This window comes from Oncorhynchus tshawytscha, linkage group LG15, assembly GCF_018296145.1.
Source record: "Oncorhynchus tshawytscha isolate Ot180627B linkage group LG15, Otsh_v2.0, whole genome shotgun sequence".
In the NCBI taxonomy this organism is placed as follows: domain Eukaryota; kingdom Metazoa; phylum Chordata; class Actinopteri; order Salmoniformes; family Salmonidae; genus Oncorhynchus; species Oncorhynchus tshawytscha.
This window is the reverse complement of record NC_056443.1, coordinates 18,808,399-18,832,920: the sequence shown is the minus strand read 5'-3', so window position 1 is coordinate 18,832,920 and position 24,522 is coordinate 18,808,399. Positions and strand designations below refer to the sequence as shown.

Here is a 24,522-nt window from a genome sequence, read left to right as displayed (position 1 = left end):
GGCAGCTCTAGCAGGGCAGAAATTTGGTGAACTGACTTGTTGGAAAGGTAGGCCTCCTATGACGGTGCCACGTTGAAAGTCACTGAGCTGTTCAGTAAGGCCATTCTACTGCCAATGTTTGTCTATGGAGATTGCATGCCTGTGTGCTCGATTTTATACACCTGTCAGCAACGGGTGTGAGGGAAATAGCCGAATCCCATAATTTGAAGGGGTGTCCACATACTTTTGTATATATAAAAATAAAAAAAAATATATATATATATATATATATATGTTACAATGAGTGCTAAAAAAAAGAATCCCACCAACACTCACACTTAACTTTTTCTACTAGCAGACCTTGCCGATAACTACCTTGAGGACAAATGTACTTACTAGGACAAAGAAATGTGGTCGTCTCCCCTAACCATCTTAAGAATGCACTAAGTCGCGCTGGATAAGAGCATCAGCTAAATGACGTAAATGTAAAATGTAAATACTCATCCCCAGTGTGGTCAAGGACAGGTGAAAAACTACAAATAAGTACCTCCAGTCACACCTAACTGGTTATCTACCCCTCCCCCTTGCCTCTGAAGCTTAGTGTGGCCTGATGTCCCAAAGGGGACGACGACGATTAACCAACTACGGGTTTCCTAAGGACGGGTTAACTAAAGATTACTTTTTTGGTCACATTATTTGCTTTCCTCATATCACATGTCAATTGTAATTGTTCTAGTACTAATTTGTTTGGTTAGGTGGCGGAGAATGCAGCCAGATAACTTGGAAGTGAACCATGTAGCACAATAAATGGTTTATCAATTTCATAGTAATTCATAGGTAGCATTGATAGTGACATTTTAATTAACGAAATGGACAAAAATAGTTCCTTTTCAATTTTATTACCCAAACAAAGAAAATCTGGATTTTTTTTAATTAACAATACAACAGTCTACCTATCCAGGATGAACAAAAAGAGAGAGGATAGGGGGAAGGAAGGGAGAGAGGGTAGGAAAGGAGGGAAGGGAAAGCGACAGTGTGGGGTTTGTGAGTGTGTCTGTGTGTGTCGGTCTGTACAAACCCCCATTAAAAAAAAGGAATTGGAAAACTGAATATTGATATCTGCCCTCCAAAAATGAACATAAATCTTTCAACAAATAAACTGCGTCCAAGAAGATAAAAGAGCAAGGGAATAGATGGATTGTGACAGAGCGATGGGGAAGGAGGAAAGGAAAGGGAGTATTCTTAGTTTTCACAAAGTCTTATAAAACGCTTGGCAGAAGATACTGTATATCATCGTCACTGCTTACTAGATCTATTAGTTCAGAAACAGTTTACCAGAAAACCAATGGTTTGCAATAAAAAAAACTTTCAACACACACATATGTACCTGGCCCCTGAAAACAGGAGCGTTAGAGTTGCCAAAGGAAAGGAAGGAGGAATGAAGGAAGGAATAGAACAAAATAAAAAAGATGGATGGAGTTTGTCGGTTGCCAGGTACGATATGCCCATTTTAATCAAGACACTCAATGCCTAATACAAACGCATGGGGGTGCTACCTCTATATACACATTGTATAGTGTGTGTGTGTTTTTATGTGTGTGTATGTATTTTTGTTTGAAAGAAAGATGAAGAGGAGTGACAGAGCGAAGATGAATGGGAGGAGAGGGTGATCGAATTGACAATGTTTTGGCAGTGTGTGTGTGTGTGTGTACGTGTCTGGTGGTGTTATCGTTCAGTGGCGCCGTTTCTTCTTGCTGCTGGGGGGTGGGGCTGACGAGCGGCCCTTTCTCTTCCTATTGGCCGACGAGGTCTCCTCCGCGTCCTCATAGTGAGACTCTTTGTCCGCTGAGGGAGAGGAGGAAGAGGGAGACGTGTCAATACCAAACAATTTGCCCACCGATTTCACAGCCCCTTTTCATTATGTGAAGTGTGTCAACAACAAACATATACATTCTTTAAAAAAGGTCAAAAGTGTCACGGGTCGTTGAATGAAGAATTTCCAATTCACATCGAATAGCAAGGTATTATTTTCCGGTATTTCTCAGGCCTTTCTATACCAGGGTCAAGCAAGCAATAGTACCTCTTGCTTCAGGAATGGTAAGCTATGATTCTCTCCTTGGGGGACCGCTTACATTAAAATGGGCATGTAAGTAAAGTAGACTCACCTTTCCTGGCCTCCTCTTCCAACTCATCCCAGTCTTTACCACTCTCCTCTTCACTGCCCAGCGATGCACTGTAGTCTGAAATATACACACACACAGTACTAAGCCTCTGTATGTGTTTGTATGCGTGTCAGACAGCGAGTCCACGCAAGTGATGTGTGTCAGTAAAATGTGTGCGTATCTCAACATGATGCGTTACCATTACCAGAGTCCTCGCTCTCTGAGTCATAGTCTTCATCGCTGTCTTCCTCCTCTGCCTCGCTCTCGTCTGCCGAGGGGTTGAATGTCTCATCTTCCCCCGACTCAGAGTCATCCTCCGCTCCCTCCCCCTGAAAGAGACAGATGTCAAACATCTTCATTTTAACACAACACATGTTCTGTCTTGCAATAATAGCTCAAATCACACACACGCTCCAGTCACACCAGTGTTAATTTCGTCAACAATAACAAAAACACTTGTCAACAACCTATTTTTCTTGATGAAAACTAATGACGATAACAAGATGAGATGCCCTGGATAAAAAAACGAATCACTTTTCATTTTAGTTGACAAAAATGTAACGAGAATTCAATATGAGACTAATGGACATTCAATTTGACATGAAGCTCCTTTTCATCGGTTTTGTCCAATCATAAGCATGCATCCCTTTGCAGAATATATAATGCAATCCTCTCATTGGTCGATAACGTCTTTCTGTTGAGCGGGCTGATTGAGAGTTGACCTGGCTCTCCCACACCCACAGCTCCCGGTCACTTCAAATCGCTCTCGGACTCTTTTGAAGTGGTGCGCAATTGTAAGGAACTAAGCTCAATTCGAAAACAGTGTCTTTAAAAATTGTTTTAGGCCATTTTTTGCTCTGATCACATCAAAAGCTCTATTTTGCCATGAGCGCTGTTGTTAATGTGTGTTGCGGTTGCTTTTTTCAGATTGGAAAAACTGCTGAATAAAGTACAGTATTACTTCTGACATTGTTGGAAAGCTCATTCTCCCCTTTCAAGGAAATCACTGTTATTTACCCCCCTCCGACAGTTATGATGGGGAGAAAAATGAAGGCTAAATTGTTTAACCTGTAGACTTTATATGCTATATGGTTAAATATGGCTGGCATGTGTTACAATTTTTCCAGCTAAGGTATACGAGGCAATGGTAGGCCTAGTTGGACACGGGTATTTGAAAGTACACATGATGCAAGTACGAGGTCAATATTCATTATTTAATGGAAAAGATGCACTGACTAAAATGTGACCAAAACTAGACCACAATTGTCCAGAGTTTGTGTCACCTGATCACTAAAACTAACGATGGAAGAAATTACTAAAATGTGACTATTAAGACCAAAATATATATGATATATTTTTCTCAAATCAAATTTTATGTCACATGCGCCAAATACAACAAGTGTAGATCTTACCGTGAAATGCTTACTTACAAGCCCTTAACCAAAAGCGCAGTTCAAGAAGAGCTAAGAAAATATTTACCAAATCAAATAAAGGAATAAAGTAAAAGTATAAAATTAACAAAAACGAGGCTATATACAGGGGGTACCGGTACAGAGTCAGTATGCGGAGGTGCACGTTAGTTGAGGTAATTTGTAAACATAGGTAGGGGTGAAGTGACTATTTTGAGACTAAGACTAAATCGAAAATAGCTGGCAAAATTATCATTGGCTCGCTCACTCACACCCCCCCATACACACACACACATACTCCCCTCACCTCACTCTCCGGGTCTAAAAAGGACCAGCCCCCTGTTCAAAGAAGCCCTCTGGATCGTCCACTATAGTCTTCATGATCTTAGTCCAGTTCAGAGACTGGACCCCCTCTGTGTACTTGATATCACAGGAACTGCAGGGAAGACAGCACACGGGGGGTTTAAAGTAGTTATTCTTTAGGCGAAACACTTGGTTAAACTCTGCTAAAACACATATAAATTGAAAATCGAATTCCTTTCCCGAGAAACTCCAAAAAAATCCATTCACCGTTAAAAGGGACAAGACTAAACCATTAAAATATGGCCATAAAGAGATGTATTGATATGTGATATTTAGCAGACACTTTAATCCAGAGCGTCTTACCGATGTGCTTACATTTTTGCATTGGTAACCCAGGTGGGAATCAAATCCACGGCTCTAGCATTGTGAGTGGCACACTACCAACAGCCACACGGAACCAATTGACTTACTTGAGCCACTCCTTGATGGGGTCCAGTGAGTTGACGGGCACTGCGTTGATCATGGTGACCTTCTTGCTGTAGTCCTTGTAGACAATGACCACGTCAAAGTTCTTCAGGTGGAACTGAACACGCTCAAAATGAACCAGCTCGACCTCATCCAGAGTCACCACGAATGGAGGCTGGAGATGGAAAGGAAGAAAACAGGAGGAAAAGTGAAGAACATATGTACTGCTAAATGTCCCTTTTAGCCTCAACTTTAACCTACTGAGGATTTGATTTGATCTGTTGTAAAATATCTGCCCAAAGGCCTAGCTTTGTTTAAAACACATGGTGGAGAATGCAAGCAGTACTGCTGACGATATCAGTGAAGGTGAATTATTAATATGTGCTGCAGTAGTAGTAGTAGTAGTAGTCATATGTGCTGCAGTAGTAGTAGTAGTAGTATTCATATGTGCTGCAGTAGTAGAAGTAGTAGTATTCATATGTGCTGCAGTAGTAGAAGTAGTAGTATTCATATGTGCTGCAGTTGTAGTAGTAGTATTCATATGTGCTGCAGTTGTAGTAGTAGTATTCATATGTGCTGCAGTTGTAGTAGTAGTATTCATATGTGCTGCAGTTGTAGTAGTAGTAGTATTCATATGTGCTGCAGTTGTAGTAGTATTCATATGTGCTGCAGTAGTAGTAGTATTCATATGTGCTGCAGTAGTAGTAGTATTCATATGTGCTGTAGTAGTAGTAGTATTCATATGTGCTGCAGTAGTAGTAGAATTCATATGTACTGCAGTAGTAGTAGAATTCATATGTACTGCAGTAGTAGTAGAATTCATATGTACTGCAGTAGTAGTAGTATTCATATGTGCTGCAGTAGTAGTATTCATATGTGCTGTAGTAGTAGTATTCATATGTGCTGCAGTAGTAGTAGTAGTATTCATATGTGCTGCAGTAGTAGTAGTAGTATTCATATGTGCTGCAGTAGTAGTAGTAGTATTCATATGTGCTGCAGTAGTAGTAGTAGTAGTATTCATATGTGCTGCAGTAGTAGTAGTAGTAGTAGTATTCATATGTGCTGCAGTAGTAGAATTCATATGTGCTGCAGTAGTAGAATTCATATGTACTGCAGTAGTAGTAGTATTCATGTGCTGCAGTAGTAGTATTCATATGTGCTGTAGTAGTAGTAGTATTCATATGTGCTGTAGTAGTAGTATTCATATGTGCTGTAGTAGTAGTATTCATATGTGCTGTAGTAGTAGTAGTAGTATTCATATGTGCTGCAGTAGTAGTAGTATTCATATGTGCTGCAGTAGTAGTAGTATTCATGTGCTGCAGTAGTAGTATTCATATGTGCTGCAGTAGTAGTAGTATTCATATGTGCTGCAGTAGTAGTAGTATTCATATGTGCTGCAGTAGTAGTATTCACATGTGCTGCAGTAGTAGTATTCACATGTGCTGCAGTAGTAGTAGTATTCATATGTGCTGCAGTAGTAGTATTCATATGTGCTGCAGTAGTAGTATTCATATGTGCTGCAGTAGTAGTATTCATATGTACTGCAGTAGTAGTAGTATTCATATGTGCTGTAGTAGTAGTAGTATTCATATGTGCTGTAGTAGTAGTATTCATATGTGCTGTAGTAGTAGTAGTATTCATATGTGCTGCAGTAGTAGTATTCATATGTGCTGCAGTAGTAGTATTCATATGTGCTGCAGTAGTAGTCATATGTGCTGTAGTAGTAGTAGTAGTCATATGTGCTGCAGTAGTAGTAGTATTCATATGTGCTGTAGTAGTAGTAGTATTCATATGTGATTAGCAGTAGTATTCATATGTGCTGCAGTAGTATTCATATGTGCTGCAGTAGTAGTAGTAGTATTCATATGTGCTGCAGTAGTAGTATTCATATGTGCTGTAGTAGTAGTAGTAGCAGTAGTATTCATATGTGCTGCAGTAGTAGCAGTAGTATTCATATGTGCCTGCAGTAGTAGTAGTAGTATTCATATGTGCTGCAGTAGTAGTAGTAGTATTCATATGTGCTGCAGTAGTAGTAGTAGTATTCATATGTGCTGCAGTAGTTTAGTAGTATTCATATGTGCTGCAGTAGTATTCATATGTGCTGCAGTAGTAGTATTCATATGTGCTGTGAGTAGTAGTATTCATATGTGCTGCAGTAGTAGTATTCATATGTGCTGCAGTAGTATTCATATGTGCTGCAGTAGTAGTAGTATTCATATGTGCTGCAGTAGTAGTAGTAAATTCATATGTGCTGCAGTAGTAGTAGTAGTATTCATATGTGCTGCAGTAGTAGTAGTATTCATATGTTTTGCAGTAGTAGTATTCATATGTACTGCAGTAGTAGTATTCATATGTACTGCAGTAGTAGTAGTATTCATATGTGCTGCAGTAGTAGTAGTATTCATATGTACTGCAGTAGTAGTATTCATATGTGCTGCAGTAGTAGTATTCATATGTGCTGCAGTAGTAGTATTCATATGTGCTGCAGTAGTAGTATTCATATGTGCTGCAGTAGTAGTATTCATATGTGCTGCAGTAGTAGTATTCATATGTGCTGCAGTAGTAGTAGTATTCATATGTGCTGCAGTAGTAGTATTCATATGTGCTGCAGTAGTAGTATTCATATGTGCTGCAGTAGTAGTATTCATATGTGATGTAGCAGTAGTATTCATATGTGCTGCAGTAGTATTCATATGTGCTGCAGTAGTAGTAGTAGTATTCATATGTGCTGCAGTAGTAGTATTCATATGTGCTGTAGTAGTAGTATTCATATGTGCTGTAGTAGTAGTAGTATTCATATGTGCTGCAGTAGTAGCAGTAGTATTCATATGTGCTGCAGTAGTAGTAGTAGTATTCATATGTGCTGCAGTAGTAGTAGTAGTATTCATATGTGCTGCAGTAGTAGTAGTAGTATTCATATGTGCTGCTGTAGCAGTAGTATTCATATGTGCTGCAGTAGTATTCATATGTGCTGCAGTAGTAGTAGTAGTATTCATATGTGCTGCAGTAGTAGTATTCATATGTGCTGTAGTAGTAGTAGTAGTATTCATATGTGCTGCAGTAGTATTCATATGTGCTGCAGTAGTATTCATATGTGCTGCAGTAGTAGTAGTAGTATTCATATGTGCTGCAGTAGTAGTAGTAGTAGTAGTATTCATATGTGCTGCAGTAGTAGAATTCATATGTGCTGCAGTAGTAGAATTCATATGTGCTGCAGTAGTAGTATTCATATGTGCTGCAGTAGTAGTACCATATGTGCTGTAGTAGTAGTATTCATATGTGCTGTAGTAGTAGTAGTATTCATATGTGCTGTAGTAGTAGTATTCATATGTGCTATAGTAGTAGTAGTATTCATATGTGCTATAGTAGTAGTAGTATTCATGTGCTATAGTAGTAGTAGTATTCATGTGCTATAGTAGTAGTAGTATTCATGTGCTATAGTAGTAGTAGTATTCATGTGCTATAGTAGTAGTAGTATTCATGTGCTATAGTAGTAGTAGTATTCATGTGCTGTAGTAGTAGTAGTATGCATGTGCTGTAGTAGTAGTAGTATGCATGTGCTGTAGTAGTAGTAGTATTCATGTGCTGTAGTAGTAGTAGTATTCATGTGCTGTAGTAGTAGTAGTATTCATGTGCTGTAGTAGTAGTAGCTGTAGTAGTAGTAGTAGTAGTAGTAGTAGGCACTCACCCACTCAGTGGTGTTACACAGGGAGCTGGATGTGGGCTGCAGCAGGCAGGTACTCCTGTAGGGGGCACCCTGGAACCTGAACACACACAACCATTCAGTTAATGTCCTCAACAAGTCTGATATTCTTCAAACTTTAACACTGTTACAGTTTATTACTTGAACACCCAACTCCATGCTTCCCATCCCTAAAGCTAGAACCCTCAATTGAAACAATTACAAAGCGGGCATCCTCCTCTGTTTTAGTAAAAAGCTGAGGGGATGGGCCTGGAGAAATGTAAAACACCAACGCTAAGCTAATAACCAAAATTTGAAATAACCAATTGACCGACATCGGTTCAAGTATTTGAATTCCATTTAGTTTGGTTGTTTTCTGAGCTCAACGCGCCATCTCTCTACAGGACAGATTAATATTATTACTACTACAGCACATGTGAATACTACTACTAATCATAGTTAAGTGCAGAAAACTTGGTCATTAACGACAATGACCAGCTGCCTGTTTTCATTAGTTCTTGCCCAGGCAAGCCTGGGGGGCCGGCAGGCAGACATGTAGGGTAACCACTCTCAAATTCATAAGAGGTAAAGATGCAAGGACTGACCATCCAAGATATCAAAATTATAGTTTTAAACAGGGTTTTGAGGCTATACAGTTTGTTTACAAACACTGGAGTAAAACAAGCTTATATTTGAGGTTCTGATGGGGCATATACAAGTTATATGGATGTAGCACACACGCCCCTTCTCATAGTGCCCTACCCTGCCAATATCCCTCAACTCCTCTCCATAATGATAATAATAAATGCCATTTAGCTGACACTTTTATCCAAAGCGACTTAGCCACGTGTGCATACATTTTAAGTACATTTTACTCCATCCCTCTCTTACCCATACACATAGCCAGCTGGAGTGTGATTTAAAAAAGGTATAAATCCAAGGTTGGCGATTTACTGCCTCCTGCAGTTTATGGAATGCTTGCTCACAAGTATAATTAATTGGCTGACCCCAATAGGAAGTCGCACCCAGTTCACTACTTTAAAATGGTGGAAGTCCTCAATTGCAATTCGTCCATGCAAAAAGGAGTTATTTCCGAGCAGCGATGTCATCTCTCTACGCTCTTACCCGAGGTCCCGGAAGGGCACTTCGAACTCCAGCTCCTCCTTGGTGAGGGTCTCCACCTTCTCGATGAAGTTCTTGAAGGCAGACTTGAGCTTGTGTCTCATCTCCCTCTCCATCTGCTCGGCGTACAGGTCGTCGCGGTCGTGCATGTGCTGGTGCTTGCCCAGGTCTGTGGTGATCTCACCCACCTCTGTGTAGAACTGTACATCCGTGTGACGCTTCTTACCAAACATGATGGCGTTCTGAGGGTGGATAAGTCAAAATGGACGCACAAACACACGCCAAAATTAAGACCCCTCCAAGTGCCACCGGCAAAAGCATAGATCTAAAATACCCACAGCTTGATTACAAAACGCATACGAGATCAGACATGAACTAAGCCTAAGTTTATCACAATACACAAAACACCGGTAAGTACCTTGAGGTGGAAGTGCAACACGATGATCATCTCTCCGTCACAGGGCTGGAAGAGGGAGTGTTTGATGTTGTTGTAGAGGATGTCCACTTTGTCCCCACGGACGGACGTGAAGCGGAAACCTGGACAGACAGACACGTTATTTACCAGGTTCGTTGATTGATAATACATTCATGTAGTCTTTTACAGCAACTATCTGATCTGGGGGAGAATTTTTTATTTTTTTATATTTTTTTATATTTTTTAAAAATAACTTTCCCTTACTACTCTCCTCCACTCCCTTGATCCTAGAGTTCCAATTATACATAAACTCGTGCTCAAAGTCTCTTGGAGGGACTCACAATTACATTGTAATTTGAACTCTGCTCCTTTCCTCACCATTGGTATGGGCCTCCAGCGACCCCTGCATCCTCTTCTGGGCGATGTTGGGCCTGATGTAGAGGTCTTTGAGTTTGGGGTTGGAGCGGTTCAGGTTGATGACCAGCGAGTCCTGCTTGACGATGCCCTCCTTCTCCTTCTCCTCAGCCTCCCGGGTCTTGTAGCGCTTCTGCACCTCCTTGATGATGCGGAAAGCATTCTGGAGGTTGGTGGACGGGACCGTTGGGTCACCTGGCGCCTTGAGGTTCGACGCCCGGTACGTACTGCGGGGGGGGGCACAACGGTTAGACATAGCAGCAGTTGGACACAAAGATGAACACATCAAATACACGTATGTACACACAGGGTCTACCCTACCACCTGCTTTATATTTGACAGCAGTGAAACCTACAGTAAGTGGGCGCTCACAAAATATGTTTAATTTCCTCTTACATTTCTTTGACGAAGGTGGCGTCAGGGTTGGGGAAAATGTTGCCCTCGTTGCGTCCCAGAGAGCTGCCGGGAACGTAGAAGTTTATCCTCAGGTACGTCCAGTCTCCTTCCACCGACGAACTGATGTTCTATACACACACACACACAAACGTGGAGAGACGAACACAGAAATGCCAAATTTTACCTCAGATAGGTGTCGTCTCAAATTCGGTCGAATTGTGCGATTGTGTGTGAAAAGAGGTCACAGAAATCCAAATATGCATTTTGTGAGTGAATGAGTGAGTGTGTCAGGTACCTTGATGGTAGCGATATGGAAAGGGGTGGCGATCCCGAAGACGGGCATGACGACAGTCTCGTATTTCTTATCGATGAAGATCTTCATATCTCGAATGTCTTTCTCTCGAGGCATCTGAGAGCCGTTCTTGTAGGAGACATTGGACTTTCTGGACCTAGAAGACAAAGACACAGGGAAATACTTAATTTGATCATTCAATTCATTTGGTACCACCACACATTTTTGGAAAGTGCATTTACATAAAAATGGAGAAAGTGAAATCATTAATAATTTAATATAAATCATTAATTAAAAACATGCTTTTAGACAGTCTGAAGCACACACAGACTTTGTTCAGAAAACTCTAAACACAAATGTTCTACCATAGGCCATTTAGACAAACAAAACACCATATAAATCCCCATAACATAATTCCCGTCCCCATTTTTCAATCTCTCCCCAATTATACACATTCTACCACCTCTCATCGCTCCATTCCACTCCTTTATTAACTAACCAGCATCCTCCCATCTCCCTCCTTCCAAACATCATTCCATCACCTCCCCTCCTCTTTTCCCCTCGTTCACTCACTTCTGGACCTGTTGCTCTCCTTTCTGTTCCGTCAGACGTCGCTTGGCCTCCTCGTTCACCTGATTGGCCAGCTCCTTCTGGTGAGCCCGCCTCTTCTCCTCCGCCGTCATCTCGTTCTGACCAATCAAATAACAGTGTTCCCTCACAGTCTGACCAATCAAACAGCCTTCACCTCATACACACAAACTGAGATGGTTTAAGTACAGTGAATTTCTCTCAAGAACACAGACAAACACAAACACACCCTAGTCCTGTCCTGAAGTAAAGCTTGTCCACGCGCTCCCTTCCCCAGTAGCTCCTCTGCATCGTCTGCATCTTCCTCCTCATCCTCTTCCTCATCGTTCTGAAGAGAACAACAGTGTTTTATAGATACTCTGTTTGATAAACGATTTTTTGTTTTAAAGTGTAACATAGCATGTCAACGCAACAGTTTAAGAGGGCATAGAGCCCTAAAAGAAACATTTTAATATATGAAATAGATGTGCATCTTTCAGGGTTGGAGAGGGACAGAGTGAAACAAGAATCCGAGAGAGACGGTGGTCATCTTTCGTACCTTTAGGAAAATTCCAACGTTCTTTAACTTCTTCTTGACCGGTGTGAGAACTGTGGCTGGATCATCCTGCAAGATACAGACATTTTAAATGCACACACACACAGAATGTTTGGACTGTTTTTTTGTTTACTACTGTCAATGTGCTTATATCAAAAATTATATTAACAGAACTATACGTTTGACTCTGTAAAGACTTTGCAAAAATTAAACATGTGTGTGTACCGGTTTTACTATACTTCTGAGTACCAGAGGTCCTCACAAGAATAGTAAAACCAAGGAAAATAACAAGTGAGGATATGTTGCCGGTCCTCACAAAAACAGCTATTTTAAGATTAGAGATTAGGGTTAGAATTGGGGTTAGGGGTTAAGGAAAATCGGATTTTGAATGGCAATCAATTGTTGGTCCACAAATATTCCTTACAAACATGTGTGTGACCCCTACTTTGTCAAGTTGTACAGAGTCCTATGAACAGGGCATATTTCTGCTCCTTTTCCCTCTCATTCCTCCATCCCACCCACCCTTATCCCTCGATGATCTTCAGTCTCCTACAAACAGGGTGTTTTTCTTCTGCCCCCCCCCCTCTCTTCTACCTCGTTGATCTGTACAGAGTCTCCTATGAACAGGGCATATTTCATCTGCGCCTTCCCCCCCCACATCTCTCTCGCCTACCTCGTTGATCTGTACAGAGTCTCCTATGAACAGGGCGTATTTCTTCTGCCCCCCTCTCTCTCCTACCTCGTTGATCTGTACAGAGTCTCCTATGAACAGGGCGTATTTCTTCTGCTCCTCCTTCTTCCCCTCCTTATTCACCAGGTCAGCGAAACCCAGGCTGATGCTCAGTACCATACCTAAAAACACACACACAGTAACTCACAGTTATGAAAGCGTCCGCTCTACACACACACACACACACACACACACACACACACACACACACACAACCCTTAAAATTGCCTCTGTCTGAGACACACAACCGTGCCTACAAAGTAACCTACTCAGTAAGACAGTACAGTGACTTGATTTCTCACCTTTCTTCAGTTTGTACTGGTTCTTGCTGTTCAGGACCAGGGAGCCCTCTCTGAACTCTATCCCCATGGCAAACCTACAACAGGGGGAGAGAGAGGGGCCGCACAATAAACACGCGGGCACATGGGGAGCCTATCAGAAGGTAAGAACGAGAGAGAACGAACGGGTGCGTGTCGCGGCGCGTCCTACCCGAGGTTCTTGGTGAGTTTGGCCGCCAGGTCTGGTTTCTCCTTCTTAACGTAGTTCAGCACGGCGCTGTACGCGTCGCAGATTTTCACACCTACAAAAAAAACAAAAAAGTTAAGAAGAAAGAAAAAAGGGGTCCGGTTACAGCAACCACGTGTACCCTATCCCGCAAACACACCCCCTCTCATCCACAGCCCTCTCACCCCTCGGGCAGCTCCAAGCTGATGTCCTGCACCCCCCACATCACACACACACACTCTCTCTCCCGCCATCCTTCACCCACCATGTTTCAGCTCTTTGAGCAGCTCCTCCTCCACCTGTAGCAGGAAGCTGTAGTTGTCCTGCATCTCCTGTGGGGGGTCCACCATTAGGGTCCGGACCAGGTTGGCGCAGTAGGACTTGTAGCGGATGCCCATGGCACACGTGATGGCCCCGAAGTGCATGTGGTTCTTGTCACTGTCATATGGAGTTAGAACAGATGTATACAATAATTATAAAATGGGGGTATAATGGGTTGATAGAGGTTATACTGTTTTAGAAAAAGGAGTCTGCTGTGACAGGTTATGTGTGTCTTTCTGGTCAAGAAAAAGGGGATAAAATGAAAGATTTGACGACTTCGCAGCCACAAGTCAGTTAAGCAGCAAACTGCCCGATTGACCTATTACCTGACGACGCTGAACTTGAGGCTGTAGTTGCCCCCGCTCTGTATAATAGGGGGGTAACACATCTCCACTGTCGAGGGGTCCGCTCCCCCGAGGTACTTCTTCTCCTCGATGGCCTTCTCCACAGACTCAGCCAGCTTACTGTGGCGCACCTTCTGTTAGGGCAGACAGATAGGGACACACTTAAGAAAGGAAAGGAATGGAATGGATTCAAAACTATTTGGACGTAAACTGTGAAGCTTACATCTATGTTTGCTGTATGATGTTCTCTCAGGCCAGTCTAGCCCGGTTCCAATACTTTGAAAATGCATCCTTTCTTCCTAATTTGAAAGATAGCACTGATCTGACATGACTCGAGTGGTGAAAGCTGGTGTTGGGCCAGTGATTACTCCAGGGGAGAAAGGAAGGTAGGGAGAAAGGAAAGAAGAAAGGAAGGATTTTAAAAGTACTCAAACAGGACCTAGAGCTTCTCTCGTGTCCTTCCCCTTACCTCATCCGCGTCCACGATCTCCATGACCCTCTCCTTGAAGAACTTAGAGTAGACCTCGCTGGTGACGGCTGCAGCTTTCTTCATCAAAGCCAGCTCCCCATCCTCCTTCACAGCCATGGTGTAGGCCACTACCGCACTGATGTCCACCTGGGGGAAAAAAGAGGGGGAGGAAGGGGTTAAACTATATGAGGATCCACAAACCAATGAGTAGGTACTTGTGCGTTACACGCAGACGAGCACATCACAGACATATCCATGGGACGGATTTTCGGCCTGCTAACACACACACACACACACACACACCCCATCATCCCTTCTTCCCTTCCTCCTTTCTCTCACCTTCTCCAGGCCCTCAGCAGTGATCATGTCATTCCAGCTCTTCATGTACTCTCCGGGGAACTTGTCCTTGCTGAACACACCTACAGTCTTGCCCTCCTTACTGGCCCTGATCGCCTCCATCATCTTCTCAAAGTTAGCCTTGTTGCTTTCGTTCTGAGGGGCGGGCGGGCGGGCGAGAGAGAGAGTTATACCAACAAGCTTGAACACACTCATGTGAGAAAGTGAGCACTCACACACAGGCTTTCTCCTCACACAAAAACACAAGCGCTCACAAACATGAGCTGATAAGGTCTCGCTCTCACACAACTTGGCAATTACAAATGGCTATGAGACTTACAACAACCACACGGACTTGATGTGTCACACATTACAAAGGACAGGAATGTCGGGGAAAGATGCATCAACACTGACAGCCAATCAGTGATAGACCATGCAGAGTCTACCAAGCGGTGCTTACCTTTTCCCTGACGAGCAGTGTGATTGGTGGAACCCCATTGGCATTCTCGTTGCCCTTGGTGACAGCCACCTGTTTAAGAAACTCCACCTTCTTTTTGCTGGCCAGGAAGATGATTTTAGACTCACAGAACACCATGATGGTGTCGGTCAGCTCATAGCCAAACAGCCATGTCTTCAGAAAAGAGGAAAGGAAGAGAGGAGGAGAAGAGCATACATGTAATTCTCTGAAACGGTCGCTTATGCTGGAGTAGGGCTTGGCGATGTGGCCTAAAAATCATCTATAGATTTGTATTTTTTTTTCAAACTTATGGTTTAATGTTCTCTCGAAATAAGCTTTGTCGTACAATTAAAGGGTCAAACACACTGCATTTCAAACAGTCAGGAATAACCTAATGAATTCAGGGCTTGCGAAAATTCTACCTAGGCTAAATATAAGCCTTCCACAACCATAAGACCCACTTTTTGTAAACATTTGAACAGAACCATGCATAATGGCCATTCACTAATAATGACTTAACTTCTTGTAAGCAGGCATTTTAGACAATGAACACAGCTCCCAAACAGGTAGCCTAGTGGTCAAGACTGTTGGGCCAGTAACCGAAAGGTTGCCGGTTCGAATCCCCAATTGTTGTGTAGCACGCGCCAGATGACCTAGTTACAGCATGAAATTCACAAATTAAAAGGTTTGCCAGCTAGATACCCTAGAACTATTAAGTTAAATGTCTAAAATGTACGAAATGCTCCGCATTTGTGCATTTGGATTGATAGCCAACATGAATGATCTAACTAAGTGCTTAGCTTCTTCCAAAGCCAAGCTCTGTTTGGTATCAGCAGAGAATCCCCTACTGGATCAAGAGCCTTGCTGTCTAATATGTGCTTTGTGTGTGCAGCAAACTGTGCTTTTTTATTTACTTGTATAACTTTGAGCTGGGATGTCTGTCCTGCAAATACTTTAGGTCAGAGACAGGTGAAATGCAACAACCTCTCCCTCAATGTGAGCAAGACGAAGGATCGTGGACTACAGGAAAAGGTGGGCCGAACAGGCCCCCATTAACATCGACAGGGCTGTAGTGGAGCGGGTCGAGAGTTCCAAGTTCCTTGGTGTCCACATCACCAACGAACTATCATGGTCCAGACATACCAATACAGTCGGGAAGAGGGCACAACAAAACCTATTCCCCCTCAGGAGACTGAAAATATTTGGCATGGGTCGCCAGATCCTCAAAAGGTTCTACAGCTGCACCATTGAGAGCATCCTGACAGGTTGCATCCTCGCCTGGTATGGCAACTGCTCGGCGTCTGACCGTAAGGCACGACAGAGTGTAGTGCGAACGGCCCAATACATCAATTGGGCCAAGCTTCCTGCCATCCAGGACCTATATAATAGGCGGTGTCAGAGGAAAGCCCATAAAATTGTCAGAGACTCCAGTCACCCAAGTTATAGACTGTTTTCTCTGCCACCGCACAGCAAGCGGTACCGGAGCGCCAAGTCTAGGACCAAAAGGCTCCTCAACAGCTTCTACCCCGAAGCCATAAGACTGCAGAACAATTCATAAAACTGCCACCGGACAATTTACAGACAATCCCCTTCTTTTTGTACACTGTTGCTACTCGCTGTTCATTATCTATGCATAGTCACAACACCCCCACCTACATGTACAGATTACCTCAACTAACCTGTACCCCCGCACACTGACTCGGTACCGGTGCCCCCTGTACAATAGCCTCGTTATTGTGTTACTTTTTATTTTAGTCTACTTGGTAAATATGTTCTTCTTCTTGAACTGCACTGTTGGTTAAGGGCTTGTAAGTAAGCATTTCACGGTAATGTCTACACTCGTTGTATTCGGCGCATTTTTTTTTATTTTACCTTTATTTAACTAGGCAAGTCAGTTAAGAACAAATTCTTATTTTCAATGACAGCCTAGGAACAGTGGGTTAACTGCCTGTTCAAGGGCAGAATGACAGATTTGTACCTTGTCAGCTCGGGGGTTTGAACTTGCAACCTTCCGGTTACTAGTCCAACGCGCTAACCACTAGGCTACCCTGTTGTTGCATGTTCACATCGTTAGCATTTAGTTAGCATTCTTCCATGGGATTTTACATGTAAGCATTGCTACCCTTCGGATTATAAAGGCTCAGCAGGGGTTGGGGAAAAAAACAAAAAAACATTGTGTTCAATGCCGTTATTACAGTACATCCCTGTATGGCACAAAGTTGGTATGAAGGTATGAGAAGCTGGATTCCACCCAAGCCACGTTCAGATACTGAAATCAAATGGCCTGCTTTATTTTTTAGAATGAATTGACAATTCATTCTATAAATTGTTTTTAATACTTATTGCACATTTATAAATGACACAGACTTGACAGCTAGTATAACAGTCTTTGGCTAAAATGCTGCTAGCCGTACATGGTACCGCGATGCCACAAACTGAGCACAAATTTTCCAGAATCAATGTTCAGTGATAGTCCCATTTTGGTGGTGTCGGCTCTGAGCGCAATTTGATGAGTTGAGACAAAGGGTATCATTATAAAGGTTAACTTCTCCATTACTGTCAAATGACGTCTCAATGTGTTTCGGTGTCCATATGACCTATTCTGTTGGATGTAAATAGTGAGTTGAAACAGCTTGTCAGAGAGAAAGTGATCTCTCCATCTCTGTTGTTGTAAGTGGCAGGCGGAGGGGCTTGGCGTGTATGTAAACAGAGAGGAAGAGCCGAAGCGAGAGGTTTCACGCTTGCAAAAAAAATTAATAATAATAATAATAAAAATATATATATATATATATATATATATTTTTTTTTTAAATCGGTCAAAAATAAGCCCTATGCATTAATGGGTTTATTTTCGATCTAAGCTTGTTGCCTGCCTTGCCGCCGTCGGGACGACTCCAATTCTTAGGGCAGAGACATGAACATCTCATCGTTATATACAGATATCTGGTGTAAATGGGAATGTGCAAAGAGCACAAAGAGCAAAGGTGACGAGACCAAAAAGACGACAAGAGGTCAAACGCTCATTAAAACAAAAATATTGCAAAAAAAGATAAAGTAGAATTAATCAAGTTATATATCACCCAGCCTTATGCTTGAGTGTAAACTAGCTATATTTCTTCATTAGACAAGTCATAACACACACGTAACACACACGTAACACACACGTAACACACACGTAACACACACGTAACACACACGTAACACACACGTAACACACACGTAACGAGCGCACGCACACACGATGTCAGACTATGCAACAAGTTGTCAAGGAGCCATATTTTCCTGACCGGACCCAAATGACTCCAGGCCCCAGCTACAGCCTAAAATTGGGGTCCAGAGTTTTCCCTGATCAGCTCACAGTTAGGAATAACTCCAGGATAGGGGTAAGGTTCATGAGTTTTACCTGCAGGGCAGTGGATTTGGCGTATACAATCTCCTCGTCCACACCAACAGAGACCACCATAGCATCCACTTTGCCAAACTCATCTTCTCCTTTCTGATAGAGAAAAATAACAAAATAGATAATTGATTAATAATACAGGGATGTTTTAACATAGTTCTAAGTTAACCAATGAGCAAAAAGGTACAGCTAGCCACAGTTGCGAGTTTTGGTTGACAGTTTACTGGTTGTTCTTTTTGAGTGCAGGTGTTAAGTACGGAAAAATTGCTAGCAAGCTACAACCTAGCTAGCTAACCAGTTAAGAACAAACTGAAGTTTATAGATATCTATTGCTATAGATACAGTAGTATCTCAATGTAGCTCGAGAGCAAGTTGCTAGTTAGCTAGCTTGGTTGGCATTCAAATGCAGGGGATGAGCTTAATCATTGCGTGCCCCAAAAATAATAAAAGTGCACTGTGCACGTAACAAATCAACGGCTAGCTATTGCGCTAGCTTGAACATGTCCAGCTTTCTGATGTTCGATAGTTGCAAGCACCAGAACGAATCAGTTGGATGGGCATTGACTTTTTTTAAATGGGTTTTATAGTAAAGACATCATTTAACTGTAAAAAATGTATTATGTTTTAATGTGGCATGAATACAACTAGTCATGATGTTTTCATCTGATTGTCAAACAAATCGCTTTAAAAAGCATGTTACCTTTGAACGTTCGTCAAAAATAATTCCAGCATCCGAAGAGTGGCTGAAACGATCTCACCGGAGAAAGCATCCAAGGGAGCGAAACACGCCCCTCTGTTTTACTATAAATAGCCCATGTATCTGATGCTGTCTGGTCAAAAAGAGTACGACATGCCACACTCTTTTTGTCCACACAGCATCAGGCTACACATTGAGACAGAGGGCCGCTGTTTTGCTCGCTCAGATTAGGGAAGTCGAATGAATGGGCTGCTGCACAGTCACTATGGGAGCTCTTTCTAGAGCCCCTGGTTAAAATTGTGCATGAGAGCATCTCTAAAATGGTTAAACTAGTGAGAAATCTGATCATTGAAAAAAAATCTGTGAGTTTGCTTTATTTACTATCATCCAAAATCAGGATAATTATTTTGCCGTGGGCCTCCCTAGTGGCGCAGTAGTCTAAGGCACTGCATCGCAGTGCTAGCTGCAGACCCTGGTTCAATCCCAGGCTGTGTTGCAGCAGGCCGCGACCGGGAGAACCATGAGGTGGCGCACAATTAGCCCAGCGTTGTCCGGGGAGGGTTTGATCGTCCGGGTTGTCCTTGTCCCATCGCGCTCTAGCAACTCCTGTGGCGGGCAGGGCACAATGCATGCTGACACAGTCGTCAGGTGTACAGTGTTTCTTCCGACACATTGGTGCGGCTGGCTTCCGGGTTAAGCGAGCATTGTCTCAAGAAGCAGTGCAGCTTGACGGGGTCTTGTTTTGGAGGACGCACGGCTCTTGACCTTCGCCTCTCCTGAGTCCGTACGGGAGTTGCAGCGATAGGACAAGACTAACTACCAAATGGCTATCATGAAATTAGGGAGAAAAAAAGGGGGTACATGTATTATTATTAAATAAATAGAAAATAATTGTTTTTTTTGCCATATGTAATTCATGTTTATTGTGTTATTTTCCATGTCGACAGTATGTGTAACTACATTACACAAGATTACGTTTTGACCACTTTGAAATGGGGGGTATTACACATTCTTTTTACCTCAGATTGGTGATGTTAGTATAAAAGTTAAGGCAACACGATTACACAAGATCAATTGCTTAAAGCAAATAAATAGTTGGTTTTGTACTGTTGACTTTGTCATACTCGCTGGAGGCGGTGTGGGGGGGGTCACAGGACACAACTATAGTTTTATTTCTCAAATGGCACTGATCATTCGGGCGGTCTCTCTAAAAAGTCGCAGGCCACCACAGGAGGTTGGTGGCACCTTAATTGGGGAGGACGGGCTCATGGTAATGGCTCAAGCGGAGTAGGTGGAATGGTATCAATTACATCAAAACACATGGCTCTGATGCATTATTATGAGCCATTCTCCTCTCAGCAGCCTCCACTGCTGGCCACACACCAGTCAAACTATCACTTAAATAGAAGCCAACTGTTGTCGTTGTTGATATCGTGATTCGTTGAAGTTAACAGAAAAAGTGGTTTGTTCCCTTTTCTGTGATGCCAGCCTCCTGAAATCAACATCCGCCATTACAAAAGATAGAAGGCTTATATCTACAACACCTTGTTCTATTTCAGCGTGATATCGAGAGTTCCTCTGTCCAGTCTCTGTTCTTTTGCCCATTTTAATATTTTATTTTTAATTGGCCAGTCTGAGATATGGCTTTTTCTTTGCAACTCTGCCTAGAAGGCCAGCATCATGGAGTCGCCTCTTCACTGTTGACGTTGAGACTGGTGTTTTGCGGGTACTATTTAATGAAGCTGCCAGTTGAGGATTTGTGAGGCGTCTGTTTCTCAAACTAGACACACTGATGTACTTGTCCTCTTGCTCAGAGGTGCACCGGGGCCTCCCACTCTTTCTATTCTGGTTAGAGCCAGTTTGCGCTGTTCTGTGAAGGGTGTAGTATACAGCGTTGTACAAGATCTTCAGTTTCTTGGCAATTTCTCACATGGAATAGCCTTAATTTCTCAGAACAAGAATAGACTGACGAGTTTCAGAAGAAAGTTCTTTGTTTCTGGCCATTTTGAGCCTGTAATCGAACCCACAAATGCTGATGCTCCAGATACTCAACTAGTCTATTTGAAGGCAAGGTTTATTGCTTCTTTAATAGGAACAGTTTTCAGCTGTGCCAACATAATTGCAAAAGGTTTTTCTAATGATCAATTAGCCTTTTAAAATAATAAACTTGGATTAGATAACACAACGTGCCATTGGAACACAGGAGTGATTGTTGCTGATAATGGGCATCTGTACGCCTATGTAGATATTCCATTAAAAAAATCTGCCATTTCCAGCTACAATAGTCATTTACAACATTAACAATGTCTACACTGTATTTCTGATCAATTTGATGTTATTTTGATGGACAAAAAAATTTGTTTTTCTTTCAAAACAAGGACATTTTTAAGTGACCCCAAACTTTTGAACGTAGTTTATATTTAAGTTTTTAATATATCAAACTGTTTCTGCATATTTGGTATTAGGAATATAAATGGGGCTTTCAACATTACTTTCCAATGGGGTATTGTACTTAAAAATCAGGTTTAACAGCTGCTGAATTAGATTTTTTATATACCAGACATCTCCAAAAAGGGTTTGCCCTGCCTTCTCAGATGCTTTATCTGGGATTGATGTGTCTTTCTTTCAGGGAGTGTCTCAGTCAAAGAAAGTATTCATATTGGAATATTTTATTTGGATGGGCAAGGAGCTATGGTAGGGCGGGCCATGCACCCTAAGGCCCGCCCTGGATAGTTGCTGGCTGGCTAGCTAGCTAGCTAGCATGTTTACTGATGCTAGTTAGCCATGTGAACAAGAAGCAACTAGTTAGTGAAGATTACCATGGGATTTTTTGACAATGGTTCTTTGGCATTGTATTTTGGTGCCAATTTTAGATGTGCCACCCAGAATATGAATTCATAATTTGCTAGCTAGCTAACGCTAGCTAGACTGGCAACGAGCTAAAGTGGTTGTGCCACACACAGTGCCAGATACTAGTAAATGACTGTCTGGCTAGCTAGCTACGCGAATGAATAGATAACTTGGTGAATAATAGACAATGCAGAATAAGTGGCAATGTTGTAGATATCATTGTTAGGATGTTTAAAATCTCCTGAATGTATTAAATCCACAGTAGTGTTTCATGCATGGAAGTCTACCTATATAATCAAAGTGAGGCCTTCCGCTCATTGTTGGGTGCTTTTTGCGCTTCTGTGCAACACCACCATGGCACTCACTCATGCCGAAAACAAAGTCAACCACGCACTTCAAAAACGCGGCTATCCGCCAGTATCAGCATCTAAGCTAGAGCATGATTTTACGAGTTTTACCCACACCTATACAAAAAAAATCGTTTCAAAACGTGCCGTTTACCTTCCAATTGCCATATAAGCGCTTGATTCGGCGGTAGTACGCTTCCTTGTCCAAGTTTACCGCCATAGCGAGTCTTCTGCACCTTCAAACTTCAGCTCCTGGCTTCTCAGAGTAGCACAGGCCGGATGAGTGTTTGCTGTTTCACGCACTTTCCACGCCTTGAAACCTCTCTATCAAAAGACACTCTTCCTTCCTCCTCGATGTATGGACGATGGTTACGTTCAATTCTTCCCAAGATGTGCCTCTATGGCTATGTTGCTCAATTAAAAAAATCGCCAACAAATGTTTACATTAAATACACGTTTTGTTAAAAATCGATATTTGAAGTAAAAATGTCAAATTCATAATTTTTCTTGAGATGAATAATTGCATAACATCTAGCTGTTTGTTATCCACACTGGTGCCACGCATAAACGACTCGATTATAATTAATACCCCCCACCTTCTCAGTTTTCTCCTCCTTCTCTCTCCCTCCCTCTTCTTGCAGTCTGTTGAGCACTTTACGTGTCAGATAGGTCAATTCCAATACTCAGCCTATATCTGGCAAGCACATTATTTGGATAAAAGAATGCGACATGTTTATTATATAATGGTGCACTAGTTTATATGACACACGCGCAATCTTTGTTTGCTCGTTTTCCTCTGGACAGCCTGGATTTCTATCTTTAATCGATGTATAAAAAATAATATCAGTGTATTAAATCGTTTGATGGGGTATTCAATTTGGAGCATTTCATGTATATTGTTAGATTGTTACAGTATAATTTTATTGTTTTACATTACTCGACAGCGCCTCCAGAACTACATCGGAATAACCACCTCCAGTCGGATTGTGCCAGCGACCATGCGCCCCCCACTACTGTATATTTTCCCGCCACCTCCACCCCCACTACTGTATATTTTCCCGCCACCTCCACCCCCACTACTGTATATTTTCCCGCCTCCAGAATTCGAAATTCCTGAACACGTCACGCTGGAAACAAACGTTTCATTGCACAAACGTTTAAAACATCTTCTTACCGCTGGAATGAGATGTGCATGGAAGGCTCTTGCAAATAGTTTATCATGGTGATAAAATCATAATCTTTAATAAATTAGTTAATTGGATTTTTTTGCTTTAAAAAAAAACAAAATAAAAATACCTTTTAGGGATATAAACCAAAATTCAAACCAAAAATATTACGTTATGATACATAAAATATTAAACATTTCAATCACCATTAGGAGAACAACCTTTTCATTAATTTGTTTTTGCTTTTTTATTATTTATGAACATGTTTGTGCAATTTTTGTTCTGCACCCATAATATACTGACGATGACAACTGGTAAGTGATTAGAAATCAGAACCCATCATTTCTCTTTCACTAATCCAATGCCAAGCAAATCTATTGATGCACGTGGTGAAACCATATGAAAAATATGACTATTGTCATATTATATACCATATGACTAATATGACTAATATTACCATATGACTAATATGACTATCATTCTAAAATGACTATTGTACAGAATTAAGATTTAATTAAATAATTATCTTTATGGGTAAACCACTGATATTGCTTATTTACACGTCACTGCCGTTTTCATAAAGCATCTCAGAGTAGAAGTGCTGATCTAGGAACAGTTGTCTTTTCAATCAAAATTAATAAGATTACATATGGCAGCAGGGGACATGATCCTAGATCAGCACCCCTATTTAGAGAGCTTTATGAATATGGGCCCAGATTGAGATTAAACAGGGAAAAAATAATTAGGTTACAAAATCAAAAGTTATTTTTCCTTTCCCCTACTGAACTGAAATAAAAGTACAAACTGGTTAAGTGTTATTGTGTGCATTGTTTAAATGATTTTTTGTATTTTCTTTCAAATACATTTTTCCAAATCTTATTTCACCACATAATGGTTTTTCAAAAACAAACTGTAAACCTGAATGTTCCAAATATGCATACTTTAAAGGAGAGAAGCCTTCCCATTCAACGGGAATCATTTTCAGTAAAGAACAACCGTACAAATAGAAATATATTATATGAAATATATGTAGTACAGACATACTTTTGTCAGGTACTAGAGAAAGGAATCATGTAACGTTCAGAATGTTGCACACTCCTGAACACAGCCCAGAGGTTTATTATATGTCAAACCTGGTC

The 24,522-nt window shown here is 41.7% G+C and overlaps 1 protein-coding gene across 1 annotated transcript; it reads right to left on the bottom strand.

Moving 5' to 3' along the window:
* Positions 1–862: 862 nt before the first annotated feature.
* Positions 863–22,814, bottom strand: LOC112214563 (FACT complex subunit SPT16). Its single transcript, XM_024373399.2, is given in 25 exon segments — positions 863–1,824; positions 2,145–2,219; positions 2,347–2,470; positions 3,858–3,892; positions 3,895–3,986; positions 4,324–4,493; positions 8,007–8,082; positions 9,126–9,364; positions 9,541–9,659; positions 9,916–10,178; positions 10,348–10,475; positions 10,643–10,796; positions 11,213–11,328; positions 11,457–11,555; positions 11,766–11,831; positions 12,502–12,614; positions 12,795–12,868; positions 12,982–13,072; positions 13,262–13,434; positions 13,644–13,795; positions 14,131–14,277; positions 14,470–14,622; positions 14,927–15,097; positions 18,327–18,419; positions 22,372–22,814. Coding segments are annotated over 25 exon segments (3,102 nt in total). The 5' UTR covers positions 22,438–22,814; the 3' UTR covers positions 863–1,711.
* Positions 22,815–24,522: the final 1,708 nt, after the last annotated feature.